Source organism: Amphiprion ocellaris, chromosome 9 (assembly GCF_022539595.1).
Source record: "Amphiprion ocellaris isolate individual 3 ecotype Okinawa chromosome 9, ASM2253959v1, whole genome shotgun sequence".
NCBI lineage: Eukaryota > Metazoa > Chordata > Actinopteri > Pomacentridae > Amphiprion > Amphiprion ocellaris.
Window position 1 is genome coordinate 18,912,400 of NC_072774.1, and position 19,442 is coordinate 18,931,841.

The 19,442-nt window shown below is 42.6% G+C and overlaps 1 protein-coding gene across 1 annotated transcript in view; it reads left to right on the plus strand.

The window, feature by feature from the left end:
- Positions 1–19,093, plus strand: part of iglon5 (IgLON family member 5) — a 103,260-nt gene extending 84,167 nt beyond the window's left edge. Inside the window, exons 4-8 of the mRNA XM_023276205.3 lie at positions 704–823; positions 7,197–7,328; positions 7,559–7,679; positions 8,816–8,967; positions 11,857–19,093. Of these exons, the coding sequence (XP_023131973.1) occupies positions 704–823; positions 7,197–7,328; positions 7,559–7,679; positions 8,816–8,967; positions 11,857–11,960 (629 nt within the window). The 3' untranslated portion in view covers positions 11,961–19,093. The remainder of the gene's footprint in view (positions 1–703; positions 824–7,196; positions 7,329–7,558; positions 7,680–8,815; positions 8,968–11,856) is intronic.
- The last annotated feature ends 349 nt before the right edge of the window (positions 19,094–19,442 follow it).

Here is a 19,442-nt window from a genome sequence, read left to right on the forward strand (position 1 = left end):
TCCTGGCACAGATGACCACATATACCCGATTATATGTCCAATTCCAAGTCGCCTGCAATTGCAGCCCGAGCTTGATATCACACAAAATAATTAAACCCTGAAGTCAGTGCATCAAGCAAGAGCGGCTTAACACCACCACTTCAATCTGTGCTTTATCGCTGCAAGTATTCAACTCCAGCAAGATAGAGAAAAGGAGCCTCGGTAAATGTCTCGCAAAAAAAGCAATCTCAGGGCCAAGCTCATTAAAAACAATGATAATGGGCCATTTAAATTCAAGGGCCATCTAGTTATCAAACTAACTACACGCATAGTACCCCAACACTTGTGCTTAGGGCAATATGGTATTCAGGGGTGGTCATTTACTTAAGGAGTAGAAGTAAAAATTCCACCAACTACCAGTTTTATAAATGTCCTTTTCTTTGAAGATCAAATTAGATGTCAAAAGAAGGAGATTTTAATGCCCATTTGCAGCAATTTAGAATTCGGTGCATTTTAAGTAGATGGTCAAGCATATTGTTGCACAGTTCAGTAAGCACTCAGGCACAGATCATTAATCAGCTGATTGCCTGTCTGTTTAAGGTGCAGGGATTTGGATCATATTTTAAACACCTTAATGGGCTGGAAGGCCAGACCTTATCAATAATTTATGAAATAAAGAGGGGATTTTGAGGTCATATTTTAATAGCATGATCTTGTTTTTCAGTGCCGGCCAGAATCGTCAACATCTCAAAAAACGTGTCTGTGAACGAGGGAGAGAATGTAAACCTCTACTGTCTGGCAGTCGGCCGGCCTGAGCCCACCGTCACCTGGAAAGACCAGAAATGTAAGCTACCCTTTCTTGTTTGCTTGTCTTCAGATCCAGAGATCTCTTGTTCACAGCTTCACCTTTATCTCCCTGCCTTTACATTCATCCCTAACCCTGTTCCTCCTGTTAAAGTCTGCTTTTTCGCCCCTTACTGTCTATAAGGTTATCAGCATTCTGCTCACGTCCACATCTTTATCCCTCGTTCCTGTGTCATCATTCTTAAACCCAGCTGTTTAGTCCGTCCCCATCTTAAATTCATACTCCCGCATTTTCCCCCATGTCCCAGTGTTTTGTCCCAAATAACCACACATTACACGTAATTATCCCCACCGTACCACCCGTAATCATCGGCATCTGTCTTCATCCACCCTGTCAAATGGCATCATGGTGCCAGCCGCCACTTCCGGCATTAAATCAGCTATTTTTAGTCTCTGTTGGTGTGAGGAATCAGAGCTAGTTCGGGGTGGTCAGGATGCTCAGTTTGATAAATGAAGTCATATCCATTTGAGTTGATCAGAATAGAATTTATTCAATATGTGTGCTCCTCTTTGTCATCACTGATGTATGTGAACTATGACTGATAGTCCTGTGTTATCTGTTACATGAAGGAAATTGCCACTATGTAATATTTCCCTTTCCATGACCAAGGGTGAACTTCATTTGTTGTGTGTAATATCAGCATGTGGGCGCCAGAAAGTTTTATAATACCTTTGGTTGAACTTTTGAACTGACAGATGAATTTCACAGGAAGCTGGATCAGAATAAGAATTATTATTTCAGACTTCTCAGCACTTTGAAGGTCAGTGTCACCAAAGTCACTGTTAAGGCGCTTTTTATCACAACAGTATTAGTCGACTTGTAGCTTGACTGCAGCAGCAGCAACACAGATCAAATGCAGCAGCAAGACAGAAATAATAAATAGGTCAGTGTGAACAACTACTCAACACGATGTAATTATACCGTTAGGCCTCTAAATGTGCAACCTACTGTACTGCTGAACATACAGACAGCTTTGGGCTTGCTCGGAGGTCTGTTCCTCCTCCTGTCTCCTCTGTTTGTCCCTGGGTTAGCCTGCTCTGAATGCAGTGTCCTTCTCTGCACATTTAGTGTTTGTGAACCTACACACTACAGTACCAGAGGCAGGGACAAGCCCACGAGTGATCGCACACCCCCACGGACACACAAAAGTATAGAGGAGAAAAGGAAAAGCATGCATGAACGCACACCTGCAGCAAACACACACACATACACAACCTTACATCACAAACTCTGTGCAGTTGTCCTCACTTGAAAGCCTACAGAATTTCTCCTCTGTCAGCAGTAATCCTCCCTCTCTAACCGCCCCCACCATCTCAAGCTACTTCCCTCCCTCCCTCCCTCCATTGCCACCGCTATAACCCCCTCAGCTCGCAGAGAAAGAGATAGGGCCCACATTGCTATTCCGTGGGAGTCTCTGCAACCAAGCCATCAGTTGCAGGCGACCAGGGGGCAGTGGAGAAAGGGAGGGGTGTTGGTCTGGCCCAAAGAAACAGCAAGAAGCTGCCGGCCATCTGTCCCCATTACTCAGAGATTGCACGGAGAAAGCACGGGGAGGGGCAGTGAAGAAGAGGAGTGCACGTGGATGCTGGGTGGAAAATGTGCTCATGTATGCCAGGAGGTTGTGGAGTAGGAGGATGAGCACCACCTCAGATGTGAGAGCTTAAAGTCCTCCACCCCTCTGCAACTTCCCAGAGTCCTTACTCACACACAGATAGTGATGCTGCGCCGCACTGTTATTTACAAGCACCGCCTCCTTCATCTTAACCAAAGCACTGATACAATCTGTTGAACCCATTCACTCTCAATGGCATCCATCAGTTGACCCACACAGAGACATACAGGCACTTTGTCTCATTCAGTTAAATGCACCAGCGCAACACGGGCTTATCATTTGATGTAGCATCCATTAAAACCCACGGGAACATAGACTTCACATGAATAGATGCTTATGTCACTGGTGAAGAGGGAAGGATGTGCTTTTGGTGCAAACTTTTAAAAGTCAGCGATCAGATGATAATCAAAAAGGCTTCACAGGTGCTTAATATATTCGACAGGTTGTTTACAATTGGTGGATTATAGTGTGATATTTCTGGGAGGTGATCTAGATTCAACAAAAGATATAATTAGATTTTTGTTTGCTTGGTTTTGATTTCATGCAGCGGTTGGCAACAATAGGCAAGCGGTAAGCAAACAAATCCAATGAGGGAACAATAGAGGATCTGTCAGATGATTGGTGTGTGTTGGGTTGTATATATACTGAGGAAAGTTGATCAGCCACAGGTGTTGTGGGGGTCAGGAGCAGGTGTAAAGGTGAGTAGGGAAATCAGGTGAGTAGAAAAACGTGTTGCTAGAGACAAGTTCATTTTTCAACTATAAAATCTTGATCAGAATTGTTTAGTTAACACATGTAAGAAATGTCCATCCATTATCTATACACTGCTTAATCCTCTTCAGGGTCGCAAGGGGCAGGACTCTATCCCAGCTGACTTAGGGTGAAGGCAGGGGACACCCTGGACAGGTCACCAGTCTATCATAGGGCTACACATACAGACAATCACACTCACATTCACACCTACGGTCAATTTAGAGTTGCTAATTAACCTCAGCATGTTTTTGGACTGTGGGAGGAAGCCAGAGTACCCAGAGAAAACCCATTCATGCACAAGGAGAAAAACTGGTGAAAGCTCCATACACAAATATTCCAGGAAGGCCTGGACGCAAACCAGGGACCTTCAAGCTGCAAGGCAAAAGTGCTAACCATGAGCTACTGTGCAGCCCTTGTGAGGAATGTGCATCGAATAATTGGGAGCTTATGTTAAAGACTTAGGTTGGAAACGTGCAGCCTTTTATGTTTAGTCTCATGAAAACACCAACATTCTGTTAATCCTAACTCCAACTTCCCCACCTTGTGTCTCTCAGTGCTGAGCCCTCATCTGTTTATTCTGAAGATGGAAACCTTGAAAAATTATTTAAGAGTCTACAGTTGAATTTTACACATTTTAAAACATTTAAAACAACTAAATAAATTAAATGATTTTCTATCAGTGTCTGCAATGGTCAGCAAACGGTACTCAAACAGAAATAAAAACTGTGTTCATTGGGAACTATTTTCAGCTGTGGATTAATACATGTAAGTCAGTGTTTAGATCAGCAGGATGGTGTGCAGAAGGTAGGATTAACGCCAAATAATCTACGGTGACTGGTTATGACAAGAAAAGAACTTATCACCCAGTGTGTTTTTAGACTACAGTGCATCACAGTGGGAATGCAGTAAGCTTTATCAGGGTTTAGCTACACAGACAATACTTGTTAGTAGAAGCGATTCATCATTGGTTTTGATCTTTTCATACAATTTGTTGACCATAAAAAAAAAAATTCATTAATTTTTTTACACCGTCAACACAACAAAGCAGTTCTGATTAATGGTTCTACAGATCATACTATACATTCTGATTAGTGCTGCAGCTGTGTGTTTGTTTGCTATTTACTGATTTTCAGTTGGTAATTAATCCTATTCTAACTTTATGAAACCTTACAGTCTGATTTTTCAGTTCCTCTCGCTATTCGTTTTGATGTAGAGCCATGGTGCAAACATGCAGATAGATACAGCCCATAGGTTCTGATGTTCACAGATTATTTTATAGCCATGTTCATGTAGTAAAGCTAATTGGCTATCACTCAAGTATTCAATCATCTTTGTTGCAATGGTCAGAGGTTTTCTTTCCAATGTAGTCATTCTAAAGTGTTTGTTTTAGATAAATATTTTAAATGTCATCTTAGAAACAATGCAATTATCGAAAGCTGATACAATTTTGAATCATTTGACATTTATGTGATATTGCACCAGGGTGTACTCATTTCTGTTATATATTGTAGGTTTAAACCTCAGAAGTCTCAGTATTCCTCAGGCTGTAACATGAAGAATATGGAATAAACTACTTGAATAAAATGCTAGGGGGCAGTTTCAGGCATGTGTGAGGGTCACTGGGGTGAATGGATTGTGCTGTTTTTCTGCTCAGTCATTTAGCTCAACTAACACACATTTCAGCCACTTACTCTTCAAAATGGCAGATTTTACTGTCTGTCAGCCTGTCCATCCTACTCCGTTTTAACCTGACATCAGACCTCTCTGCCTTCACTGTGCTTTTTGTAATGGAAATGGATAAGAAGAGCTGAGAAATCAAGTGCCCTGATGATCTAGACGGGCACAAGTGCTTGCCGGGGAAACAGAGCACAGTTTCACCGTTGGGCAAGCCAGAAATCCTGACTCCAACCCCTCGCCCCCACCCATCCTCCACTCTCTTCTCAGGTGCAATCCAACTATCTCTGGTGGTCAGGAGTCAGGCTCCTTCAAAAGCCGTAAGTGGTTGATGGAGCTGTATTTTGCAGACCATTGTACGAGTGCCAGGTGCCGACTCCGCTCAGATATGATCTCCCACCAGAGTGGAGAGAGGTGTGAAATGCAGGTCTGGAGATCTCAGGGGACGGAGAGGATGGGAAAGAAAGGAAGAGTGAGAGATCCGCTTTGCACTGTCATATTACATCATGCATAGGTACTGTGGATGAAAACCTCATGAAAGAACCAACTCGACATCTCTCACTGGTCCCCTCTTTATGCTGCTGTTTCTCTTTTTCCTTTATCTTTGTATGTGTGTATCTCTGTCTACCTCATGCACAGTATCTCTGGCAAATTACCACACTCTGTGTCTGTAATGGGCACTCTAGCACTCGATTGCTCTCATTTTTTACTTTCTTTGTCCTTTTTGTTTCTTGGAAGTTATCTGTAACAGACTTGTGTGCAGTTTCCCCAGCTGTCTGATTCCATCCTTTTCCCCCTTTTCCCCAACCACACTGCCACAGTTTCCCCCTTCTGGCAAAAGCTGAGTCCTCCGCTTGCCTGACAGAGATGTCAGAATGAGGCTATATTTATTAAACTAATGGAATGAGTGAATACGATTGCACACACCCCAACCTATCACCCAGCGCCTACCAGCACTCACTCGGCTTGCACAAGCCGCCATCACCGTGGCTGTTGCTCACTGCTCAGCCTCTGCCGCAGCAGCTGCAAATAATCGTCTCCAGCTCAGTAGCCGCACTAATAATCCTCCAGTATAATCTTCAATTAGAACCGCTGCACTAATCTCTGACAGGAATAATCGTGGCGTTTAGCGTCTTTTTTTTGTGTGTGTCTGTTTGCGTCGGTGTTGCCTTCAAACGTGCTTAAGAGCTATTTGTTTGTTTGTTGCGGAGTAAGTAAAGGTCTGCTGATTGACAGTGGTGTGGTGTGGAGGTTTTGGAGGGGAGGGGGGTTGAAAGGGAAAAGCGAGCTGCAATTTAGCAGCTGGATTTCCTTGTTAGTGGTGAGATTATATATTATGTCGTGTTCCACAGTCTGACTTCTTTAATGGGGTAAAGGAGAGAGAAAAAAGACCTAATGGTTTTGGAGGCTGTGAGACAGCTGGGCTGCTAAGACTTGCGAGGAGGAGGGAGTACACTCTCCCTCATTCTTCTTTCCTCTCTGCTCTCTTTCTATCTGCCTCTGTCAAGCCAGTAACACAGCCAGCATCCATTCCCTCACATGAAGGAGCAATAACTTGTAGCCCCTTCCCCTCGACTCTCTCCTCTGAAGACATTCTGTGCCTGTCCGTCGCCTAAGGAAAAAGAGCCAAAGTGTGAGACTGACTAATTTGGTTTTGGGTGCACCTGGGAGTTTGTCAACATCAAATAACAGCCAAATTTTCTTCTCACTATGTAATGTGGTGCATGAGCCACCTCTCCTGGTGTGCTCCCCTCACACTATGAAAGTAATGGTGTCACTGCTGTCAAAGCGCGTTTACTTACTTTGCATCTACTCGGAAATGCAACTGCTGACCCATCATTTAACTGAAGAAAGCAGCCTGAGGGACATGAGACAAATGCTGAAACATAATCTATTTCTCTTGATTACAGATATTTCATTAGGGCTTGTTGGTAATTCAGTATCATCATATTGATCTTGTGTTGTGTTGTTAACCATTTTGTGTTTTCTGTTATCCAAATGAATGGTTTCAAAAAGAAAACTGTCATTTATAATAAACAAAATGAGGACATATTCAAGGTTTGAGGTGAGTATTACAATACAGATAGTCCTCCCATCACTCAGCTCTACATGTCAATGTTCCAACATAGTGTTGAATAATGCGTTATATAGTGCTTTCTGATATGCGCATCTCGGCCTCCCTCATGCTCTTAAATTACCTTAGCAATGAGAAAACTTGTCAGTCCACATGCAGGTAGTAAACCTTTAATGTGTGGCCCAAGTCACCTTGCATTTGATATGTACTGACCTTTGACTTCTACCTTATGCCATTAGATGGGCTGGTGAGTGAGGGGGAGTTCCTAGACATCACGGAGATCAAGAGGCAACAGGCCGAGGACTACGAATGCATCACCAACAATGGCGTAGCTCCGCCCGACCAGCGCAAGGTCAAAGTCACGGTCAACTGTAAGTATCTCTGTGTGCCACTCAGCAGCCCAGTGGTGATCATTTAACAGAACCTGGTGTGCATCATGATGTATTGATAATATATGTTAATGCTGTACATGCAGCATTGCGCATTCATTTTTCAACCCCATGCAGAACTGACTGGACTTTCTACTAAGGCAAGCATGTGCTAATTACTGACTTCCCTTTTTCTGTTTGTCTATGTTTTCCTCCCTCATTTTCCCTGCCAGATCCTCCCATGATCACAGACATGAAGAACATGCCAGCGCATTTGGGGAAGACAGCCATCTTGCGTTGTGAAGCCATGGCAGTCCCACCAGCCTCCTTTGAGTGGTACAGAGATGACCATAGGTGAGACCAGTGACAAGTTCAGTGCTAATTAGGTTGATGATATCCACACTAAGGCAGCTGAATCTAAAATGTGTCCTCTGCATTGCCTTCTGTCCACACTGATAATGTACTTGTAAAAGCAAAGTTGGAGCTTGTTGAAAATGTCTTGCAGAGTGGATTGTAGTGGAAAATTGAGATTTTGAAATGTTCATGGACGGGAGCTGCAGTGGGGGAGTTTTGAAGACAAGCTTCCTCCATGCACACTCATTTAAATTAAAATACAGCCAATCACAAAGTGCAGGTGTCATATTTTTGCTGTATCATTGTGGTATTGACATTGATTAGTTGGTGTCTCAGTTTGCCTGGTTAACAGGCAGCTTTAACGAGTCACAATTTTACACTTATATATTCTGTGTCAATGGTAGAAGACAAATATGTTAATTAGAGTAATTAAATTCTGAGTTCAGCAATGTTAAAACACAGTGTACAGCAGGTGATCACAGAGAGTAGGAGGGAAGAGAACACATGTTTCAACAGTTAAGACTCAGCAGAGTAACTGTTTTTTCTCCTGTTGTTTGATAACCTAAAAAGAAGAGGGAAGAGATGTAAGCGTTTTTCATACTTTTTTAAATCTTTCCAGAAATGACATAAAAAGCAAGTATTTTCACACATCAGCAGCATTATCAGATGTAGCTGATTCACTGTGGCTGTTGATGTAACAAACATCTGACGTTAGTATATACAGTATCTGAGAAAAGCAATGTGTTGCCATCTCTGGATAACTTGTGTGCAACGTATTTCCTCTATATTACCCACATAGTCCCACCAAGTTTGTAAAAGGTCCCAGGGAGCACAGAAGTACTTAGAAAAGGCTTTGCTAGCCAGAGAGAGCTGTTAATAGAGTATAATAGGCCCCAGTAGGAGATCTCAGTTATTTATGGACTGTAAGATTTCACTATTAGTACAAGGTGAGATGGAGTAAATATGCGGAGGGGGACTATGTTGCATGATCGTCACTCAAGAGATGGAGAAAATAGTTTCTCTTGCAGGCTGAGTTGCTTGGTGTGATGTTATGTTGCGTTATCTCTCTTTCACACACTTTTTCTCTTTTTCTTATTTCCTTCCTTTGCTTCTGCTCCCCCACTACTGCCACCCAGACCGGTAGAGAGTGACAACACCCTAAGGATCAAAAACGAGAAGACGCGTTCTCTGTTGCTGTTCACCAATGTGACAGAGAAACATTTTGGCAACTACACTTGCTTTGCCTCGAACCGTCTGGGGGCTTCCAACGCCAGTATGCTGCTGTTTCGTAAGTTACCACGCAGAACTAACTACATGCAGGTGCACACGTACGACAGCGTGCATATTTATGCAAGCCCAAGATTTCGCAAATGTGCTGACATTTATCTTGTGTGGCTATCAATCAACGTGCAAGACTTACAGCAGACATGACCCACTACCGCAAAAGTGATTTGCAATGACATGCTGTTTTTCCCCCCTTTGCACGGTCTGTTTTTGCTCTGCACACAGCACAGCGTTTTCTCAGCCTTCTCCTCCCTCCTTCTTCCCATTTTCGTTATTCTCCGCCCCATTAAAGCTTTGCTTGCCTATATTACCATCTCTCTCTCTCTCTCTGTCTCTCACGTTCGTTCACACTCCCACTTTCCATCCCTCGTCCACACATTCCTGCCTGCATGCACACAAACTGCCGCTCTGCTCTGTCCCGTTACCCAAGAAGTTGTCATTTCTCTCGGAGCCCAATTCACATTAACTGTCCCCAATGAGCGATTTCCTACCCTTCCATTTTCCGTCTCCCCTCCTCCCCCCGTTTAGTGCATTTGGCATTACCATCTTAAGTGAGTCCTTCATCTATCCCCTTTCTTCTTTCATTCCTTTACCCATTATCTCGGCCAGTCTCCCTTCAATGACTCACTCCTCCGTCAGACCCATACATCTTCCTGCTCTCTTTTTCCACCACCGCTGCCACTTCTGTCAGCCTATCTCTCCATCATCTGTCCTTCTGCCTCCTCTTTCTTTCCTAATCTCCTGCTGCCATCATTAGAACACAACAAACCCCTTTCTGTTCTGGACCGGGCACAGAAAATCGGACCATAATCGGATACTTTTGTGGCATTTCTATTCATATGCTCTCCCTCACTGTCATTGCCTCCCCTTACTTTGTTTCCTTGCTTTTGTACCTCTTTGTTCGCCATTTTAAAAGTGCCACATGGTGCATTTTAACATCAACAAGCCGCTATCACATCAAAATTGGCACATTATTGTAATTACCCGCTACCGATGACTCCATTACTGAGACCATTAGCAGTCTGTACTAGCTTTCACTTCACACTGTTACATTATAAGCCACCAGGTTAGACTTTTGAAATCTGGTCGACTATAATAGCACAAAACAGGAAGAGAGAAGGTTAATCAAGGGTTCTTGCAGTTGAATTTTCAAGCGTTATGCCCTGGCCCAAATAACATGTTCTTAATGGTATATCAAATAGTATTGAATAGGCTTGTTACCTTTATATACTTTCTCGGCAACTTTTCAGAAGCTAGATTTATACATTTGCATTACGATGGCAATACTTTATTAAAGGTGGCTACATGTGTATGCTGCAAGGTTACCACAGGTGTATCTGCTCTAAAATGTAACTACACATCTCACTAATGCTGTGGCAACAAAAGAGATACAATGTTAAGTACAAGAACTTTGGCTCTCTGTATTTTCCCCTACGTCTCTCGGGTTTGTTGTAAATGAAGACAACATAAAGGACGTCATAGAAAGAATCTCTGTAGTTCACGCTCACCACATTCATCACTCTGAATGAATGAATGTGAAAACAGCAAATGCAACTCAAAGTTAACGAGACACAGTTGCATTAAAAGTTGCCTCGATGTAGCTCTAGTGCTGCTGATCTTTATGTATAGCTCACATTCCTTTTTATCACAGAGACAATTAAAGAATGTCGACACAGTTACTTTCAGGAATATCAAGTTTTCTTAAGTTGCAGTGCATTCTCTCGGCTCTCAAGGCCACTTTATGATACAGCCTAATCGCAAACAACACATGCGTACAGAGTTGCAGAGGAAAGCTGACCGTACTAAGCTGTAAAACCTGCAATGGAAGGACATACAGCAGGAGTTACTGTTAATTCAACCTGAGGTTATCACTCCAGCATTTAACGGTTTTGTAATTTGAGATGAATTCATAATCAGTCTCACAGTGGCCCCCGTTTTTAACCATCATAGATGATTAAAAGCAATCTGGCATGCGGGTTTCCAGTGCCAGATAGCTTGTATTGGTCATGCTGTCTCACTGACTTAGCTTTCCAGCACAGTTCAATGGAATGAAACATGATTAATGTCTTTAGTGTTTGACAGGTGTCAAAATGTATTGTGTTTGACAAGTCAGAGTGTCAGCACTAAACAAATGAAGGCATGCATTTCATGGCTTCGTAAGCCGAGATCAAGCATACATTAACTTCGCTAAGTTAGAAAATTCAATGCACGTTTCTCTAAGTGGTCATTTGGATTTGTCAGACTCTGATGTAACAAATTACATTAATGCATTTAATTTGAAATACCAGAGGCAGACATTACAGACACAGATGACACAAGCAGCATTAAGAAAGGCATTGGTCCATTTGTGGCTTGGGTGTTTATATTACACTGTGCATGAAAGCTCCAGCCCTCCTCTATCGACTGGAGCCATCAATCATGTCACTAGTTTTACTAGTGTCAGCTGTGTCTGACATGCCTAAAAGTCCTTAACGTGTTAAATATACGTTACATATTGACATACTCCACAGCCTCCCATGTGTCACCCATCTTAACTACACAGTGATCTCAAATGAAATCCAGATTCTGAGGGGTTTTAAAGAAACTGCTTCAGACGATGAATTGAATGTAAAGCTGTTGGAATATGGGAAATGTAATGCTAAATTTGAAAACACCATATTACTAATGTAAAACACAGGCAAATTCCTAATTGTTTACGGTGATTACTGTATCCGAATTAATTTAGTCAATTAATTGTAACATGTTTAAAAATTTATACAGGCTGTCACAAACAAAGACCCCTTACTTCTGGCAGTGGTTGTAGATTTCTGTGTATTTTTAATAATGCATACGCTTCTCCCATCCCCACCTCCTGCTCTCCTTCCCTTTATTTATTCCCTCTGTCTTTATCCAGGACCGGGGGCTCTACAGGGGCGAGGGAGCGGTTTACATGCAGGGATGAGCGTCAGCATGTGTGCTTGGGTTTCCCTCTCCGCTGTCCTCCTGCTGAAGGTGTAACGATCAAACTCCACCTGGGAATTGTCCTTAATCGTCCCTAAAAGCCCCCCACCCCCCCACACACACACCTCTACCCCACCTCTGCCCCCGCCCATCCGCCCTCTCTCCCCCCACCCCGACTACGGAAGGAAAAAAACGGAAATGAAATTCTTTAATTACGAACCCATCACTGTGAACAAAAAGAATATGCATTATGCCAGGAGCCATTGAATCATTGCATCAGACACGCGACTACCCCCTCCTGCCCCCACCCTAAAACCCCAGCACCCTCAATTCAATTTTGAGGTCAACTCACTGTCATTACTTTTTCTTATTTTTCTCTCTCTCGCTCAAACACAGTCTGTCTCTTTTTTTTTGTCTCCCACAATGCCTTGCAGATCTGTCTGACTTGGTACTTCCCCCTTCTCCCCTTTGTTTTCCCCCATTATTACCACTGGGCTGATGTTAATAGAGAGTGTATATTAATGCTAATTGTCTTGGTGATCAGTGAGAAAATAGATAATCTAACAACTGGATGATCATTCATGTAATATACTACATAGACTGCTGACTGACCTACAATGTTTGCCTTATGGAAATTATACATAAAATCACATTATTGTGGTGGATATTTATGGAAATGCTAGTTACAACGTGGTACTGGTGGTCATGTCATCTTTTGAAAATTTGTCCAATCAGTGGCCATGTCTAGTGTCACTATTCGATCACACACACATCAACACACACACACATACACATGTATGGCTTTTTGATTTTACCTGTGTAGCAGTGAAGCTGCTATGAATGATGTCAAAATGTATAAAAAAAAAAGGGTGGGTGGTGACGGCATCAGTCTTAACTACCCCTTTATGTAATTTGGGGGGTTTATACTAAGGTTTCGCATGTAGACTCCCTCACTACCCAAACCTTTTTAGCCAACCCTCTGCCCCTCTGTTCAGCGTGCTCTGTCTAGTCGCCCCTCGCATCGCTATAGTGTTCTCTGCTCTGTGTCACCCCCCCAACACCACCGCTCCTCCCTCTTCCTCACCCAGTGTAAATATATGCAGTACGGAGGCCACGCCGGCGACTTCTGGTTGCCTCGCACCGAACAACGTCTCACATAAAGCCTCGACTTCGCTCCAGTCTTCTGAAGCAGCAAGAGACTGTCCTCTGACAACGATATCTTCTGTTTCAAAGCTGCGGCTCCATCCTCTTTGTCGCTTGTTGATAGCATGTACTGGTTAGAGATGTTCCTGTTGTGAGTCCATACCTCCCCACAGTCTCTCCTCCCTTCCCCTCCCTCCCTTCCTCCCTCCCTCCCTGCACTGTGTCTGTTTTAATCTGCAAGGTTACCCGCTTTTACTTTTTTGGTGTTAATAATACTACCGATGATGATGATGATGATGATGACGATGATGTTAATAAGTATTTGAATAACTCTGAATAGTAATTCCATGTGAGAGAAAAAAAAGAACAAAATCCGATGGTAAAGAGCCGTGCGTGGGGGGAAATAGTTTTTGTACTTTACTCACACACATTGAATGACTACAATGACAAAAAACAAACAAAACAAAACAAAAAAAAAAGGTGTAAAGTTTTCGAAGTGATGTGCTCTATTTTGCCATGACAAGCTTTTTAAAAACACATTTGAAACAGTCCGAGGGATCATTTCATCCAAGTCCTGGAAGCGGTGAAATGGATGATGTAATTTATAATTTGTAACAGTTTATGTATTTGACTCTTTTGTCATGCTGTTAACTGCATCACACACATTTACAGCTCATTTGTCCACTTATCATAGTGTGTCTTTCTCTCGACCAGCTAGATAAATGATTTGGATCCGTGTCAGTCTCCCGTCGTGGCTGTAAGTCAGTTCTTGTTCTGCCAGACTGCAGGGAGATAAAGATGTAATTAGCCATTACCTGTGGCTGGCTAAGTGAAGGAGCCCGGGCTCCACCTGTCCTTCCTGCCACCCAGTTATGGCCCCCATAAATCAAGCTCAATCCTGCCCCTGACAGGAATCCTCTTCAAGGACAACCTCGCCTCGGTGCACCGGTACTCCCTCCAAATGTGTACCTGTGACATGCAGGCATGGGCACTACAAAACCCCCCCGTGGCACAATTATCCAGTCACTTCCCCCACACAGCACAAACAGCGGGAGGCAAGCCCGTACTTTAATACAGTGGCACTCGTTTCTCCTCTAAAACACTGTTCCACTCACATGCAGCAACTATATGCAAATTTGCCATAACGAGCCTGCACGGAGAGATGAGTTTACCCCAGCTGCACCCTGACTACTGCGACCTGAATGGGGAATTACTCAATATTCAATCAGATGTCTGAATGTGGGGTTTTTTTGTTGTTGTTGTTTTTTTTTTAATTTTGTTTCGAACCAGCAATAACCCCTTCTTCTACTGTGCAAGAGAGTTCAGTCATGGTTAAAGCTGTGGTGTAAATTTAAAAATCTGCCATTAACAAGGTATATCAAATACGTCTGTTGTTGTACTTTTATTGTGTACAGTACTCTGAAATGATTGTGAAGCTCTGTTTAAATGGCCCTTAATCTAAGACACTACATGTTGTACTCAAGAAGTCTTGCCCTCTGCAATGTATTTGGGTCGTCTGTATGACAGAACTCACGTTGTGCATGCATCTTGTTGCTCCGAAAACAATGATGGATTCCATTTCAAGCACAAGAGCAGGTCGCTTGGTCAGTGCTTCTTTTCTTCTGTCTCAGATACCTTTTCATCCTCTCACTATCTCTGTCTTTTCTGCCATTTTTTGTTCTTTTCTGTTTGTCACTCACATACTGTTCTATGTCGGCGTCCCACTGGGTTTTTCAGTGGCATATAACATCTGTATGTACATAATCTGTCCTTGATGAAGAAAAAAAATATCAAAAAACAGACGATAAAAGCAAAAAAAAAAAAATACAGACAAAAAATAACATACTGTCATGTTTCTCGGTGTGGGTTTGAAAACAGCACGTCAATATTCGTGTGTGGGTGGATTTTGAAAAAAAAAAAAAAAACAACAAGCAAATATTTCTGTGTAGATTCTCAGTCATCCAGGTCATGGTAATCCTAAGTGCTTCAGTGGAAGGCAACTGGACTTCTTTTATATTGTATGTTGTGTTAAGGCTTGTGGATAAATGTTTCAGATTGAGGGAAAATTGCACAATGTGATATGAAATGGTTGGAGTGGTGATGAACAAAATGTGAGAATTTGTACAGACAAGCAAAACAACATGTTTTCATGGGTCATGATGTATGTACAGTGCTGTGCAAAAGTTTGGGCCGCTTGAAGTGAGGATGCTTTCAAAACTGATGTCATGAGTAATTTTTATTTGTCATATAAAATGCAGTAAGCAGAAATATCTACACCATTCTGCACTGTTTGCTTTTGAAAACACACAGTTTTCCAAGGTGCTTGACAGATATGTGGTATCTTGTGTGAGTTGAGGCTGTCTCAGTGTTTTCTGTCTTTTCGTGTAACCTCGTGCTGACTCGATGATGCTGAGATCAGGACTCTCTAGGACCCACAGCATCCGCTGCAGGACTCCATGTTCTCGTTGCTGGCAATAGTTCTTTATGACTGTGACTGTACATCAATTCGGGACCAATCAGAAGCCATATTGATGGTGTTATGTGATGGATGAGAATCTAAACATGTGAAGTAAAAAAAAAAAAAACCTTTGCACAGTACTGTAAATGAGTCACACTGGTGGTATGACAGGAGGACTGGAGAGGGTGTGGGCAACACAGCGGCTGATCCCCAGGCTGCACAATTTGAGGGTAGATGAGGATGCTGCTGAGAGAGCGCCTGCTCTGACGGGCCTGTGGGAGGATATCCTGACAATGCAAATCCAAAAGCTGAGAGCCCGAGGGAGATGGGATGACACTAACCAGACAGTGAACTCTCCATTTAGGGAGAGAAGACAGTCAGGCACTCATATTGGATTTCCAAACTTGAGCGCTGTTGTCTCTCCCGCGGGAAGGTGTACCACACACTATTTATGGTTGCACTATATAATATGAATACTATTAACATAGCCTTGATCACAAACACAGTCTGGCCTACTTCAAGTGTATAAATAACACCCCAACTGGGGTTCAATGAGTTTACAGTGATATAAACAAGACGTTTCCTCAGCCCCTAATTACATTCGGCGCACCCTGATGAGAAAGTGTTGATTGGCTCCTGTAGCTGATGGTTATGATGGTCTGTTTACAGAATCTTTGCCAATAGGGTGCCATGAAACTTATGTACAGCTCACAAAACTAGCGTGTAGTGCCATTTTACAGTACTTTGCATTGCACAAAAAATCTGCTTCTGTTAGGTCATTTTGTGTTTATGTGAAGATTTCATTAGTGAGTTTTACATTTATAGTTGTAATTTTATAAAAAAAATTAAATTCTGTTGGCATGTCTTTGCAGAGTCATGAAATGGATTTTAGAAATAGGGATTGTAGAAAATAACTCTGAAGTACATTTCTTGGCACTGTGCTTTTATTCAGAATAGTCTGCAATATAATTAAGCTGTTTAGGGTTTAGGACAGATGCTGCACATTGTTCCTGAATTGTTGCAGTGACTATGTAGAAATAGTTTTATGGTGCTTTAAAGTCAACACTGTAGAATAGCAGAAGAAGTGTAAGCCTGGATAAGATGTGAATGTACCTCTTTACTTTATTTGGGGCAGCTGGCTCGGGCTGTAGCCTTTCCTAAAACACCTTCGCTCCGTAGAACAAATCCCGGACAGACTTTCAATTCAGAACGCAATGGTTAATCAATACATTCGACTGAATGGCTTTGAAATAGAGCAATTTCTCCCTGGCCTGCCTTTCCCGGTCCCCAGAAGCTGAATTGATCAAGTATCTACAGACCAGCCTTAGAACAGAGAGCATAATTCATCATGCCTGATACAAGACACTCCTAATTGTGCATTGATTTTAAGGCCCTCTCTGAAACTATTTGGGCAAGCTGTAATGTCAGCTCAGTAAAGTATATGTTCAGAGCTACAGTTCAGATCCAGGGAATGAAGAATTAATCATTTGTTTTTGTCTCAGGAGCCTATCCAGGCTGGTGTGTGTTGTTTGTTTTGTGACATATCACACGGTTAACCAGAAATGATTCATTTTATACTGTATGTGCAGGCTGTTTGCTGCGGGAGTGTTAATTTGTATTTTATTAGTAATGAGAGATGTAACCTGGAGATTTTTGCAGTTGCCAGTGTCAGCAGCTATTGGTATCATGTAGTGAGAAGTAAATAGGTGGATATAGAATACACAAACGCAAGGTGTGACTGTGCAATACAATAATAAGTTATATGTAACAGATTGTAATTTGATAATGTGGGCAATTGCAGGCATCGCGGCGCCCGAGTCAGTGTACCAAAAGGCTATGTTACGCAGACTGACAATTATATATGAGTGATTATCATTGTTCTAAATCCTCTGCTCATGTCCTTTACTGCAAAGCACACCTAATTCCCATATATTACCCTAATTAGCCATTGTTTACCAACTATACAGGCTCATTCAGTTCTCATGGGCAAAGTCAACGTTGCAAGTCTATTAAGGCCCAGTACTTTTCCATTACCACAGCGAATGAGTGCATTGGTATACAGCATGCTAGACAGTATTGTGACAAGGAAAGTCTCTGTATGTGAGCATGTAGTGAGCACTTTAGTTACATAGATACTACAGGAAGTAGATAGATAGATAGATAGATAGATAGATAGATAGATAGATAGATAGATAGATAGATAGATAGATAGATAGATAGATAGATAGATAGATAGATAGATAGATATTAAAATGGATTCTATGTGCAATTCATTGAGTTCAGGTCTTCTGTATATATTTGAAGCCTCAGCTTGCAGAAAAGACGTCGGGCCACAAAGCCTCCGTCCTCGCCCTCCTCCTTACTGTGACCACAGATGGTGTGTTGTCAATCGCTCACCCCTCTAAGAACGGGAGCGTCTGGCTAATTAACGGCACGCTGAACTCCACCAGCTGAGCAACAGCAACATTCACGCAAGCCATGCAACACAATGGAGAACATCTCGCCCACTACGTCTCCCCTAGTCATTAAGTCGCCCACCTCACATCTCCGCCGTAGAAAGAGTCCCATTACTTGGCCTGTCTGAATTACAATCCCACGCCTGGCATTTTCCCTGTCAATCAAAGCAAGGGGTAAATATGGGTTGTGGTGCTGAGAACTGACAGGGGAAACTTGGGCTTCTTTCACAAGTGACAGCACCAACTGGTGTTTTTGCGCTGGTCTGTATTGCAGTTATGAGACAGCAGGAGCGCCAGGCTGTGGGGAAAGTCGCCCATGCACCTTACACACCTTGTGTAACTGCAGGCTGGGATACGTGACTGGATGTATGATAGGGGTTTGTCAGGTGCTGTGTGCCCTCAAGAGGAGGATAACAGAGCTCAGACTGCAGGAACCCTGGCAGCAGACTAATGGAAAAATGTCTAATTTGGAAATGTAATACCAAATTTTTCTAGAAGAAACCCACCGTGTATAATTGCAGGAATGAGCTGGCGTAGGTTAGTGTTGAATGTGGAACCCATCTTTCTTCTCCTTCTTCTTCTCGCTGTCTTCTCTTTCTTTCTGTGGGGAAGATAACCAATAAAAATGCCCTCCCACCCCTCAGTGCTCCAGGTTCGCCCACTCTACAGTTGCTGATACAAATGGTGTGCGTGTACCTGAGTGCGTGTTACCCAAGTGTCTATGTTCAAGTGCGCATCCACAATGAACATGAGTAATTCAAAGGGGCCTCACATGCCAGCAGTATGTCTGCATCTGTGTTTGTGTTCTCTGAGCTCCAGAGGGCAGGTTGCCGGGTTCGTTGGCAACACACACCTGGATTAAAGGCTTTTGTTACATTTCGCAAGATCTTATCAGAGTAAACACACGAGACAACATGAAAGGAACAAAACATTTGTCTTCCACCCTGACAAATGTTCAGTGCTGTGTAATGATGATTGTACTTCTTTTTGATTTGTTTAGTTGCTGAACTTGTCTTCTTTTGAGTTTTATTTCCGTGTATTTTTTTTTTTTTCAAAATCCATGAAGTCAAGTTAAAAATGATATCAAGTGGAGGGAGACAAAAAAATAAAAATCAGTTTTGTTTTTAACAGAACTCACTGTGTGTGGTTTGTTGCTGGAAGCGGGGCTGTCTGTTGGCCCCTGTGGTTAGAAAAGGAGGTGAGGTCAGGCGAGTTGCTTCTGCTTGCTGTTTGCTTCCTGCTGAGTAAAGAGCCTCTGCTTTCGTTGTGTTTGCAGGTTGCAGGTTTGCCTCACGTGGGTTTTTTTTTCTTTTTTTATAAAATTTTTCTGAGTGTCTGGTTTGATGGAGCGCTATCATAAAGCGCTCATATCAAATCGTTTTCCAACAAATTATATAAACCCTATTAGCGGGTAATAACTCCATGATAGATGTGATCTGTGGTCATTACAAATCATTAATATGAAAATTATACCTGTCATCC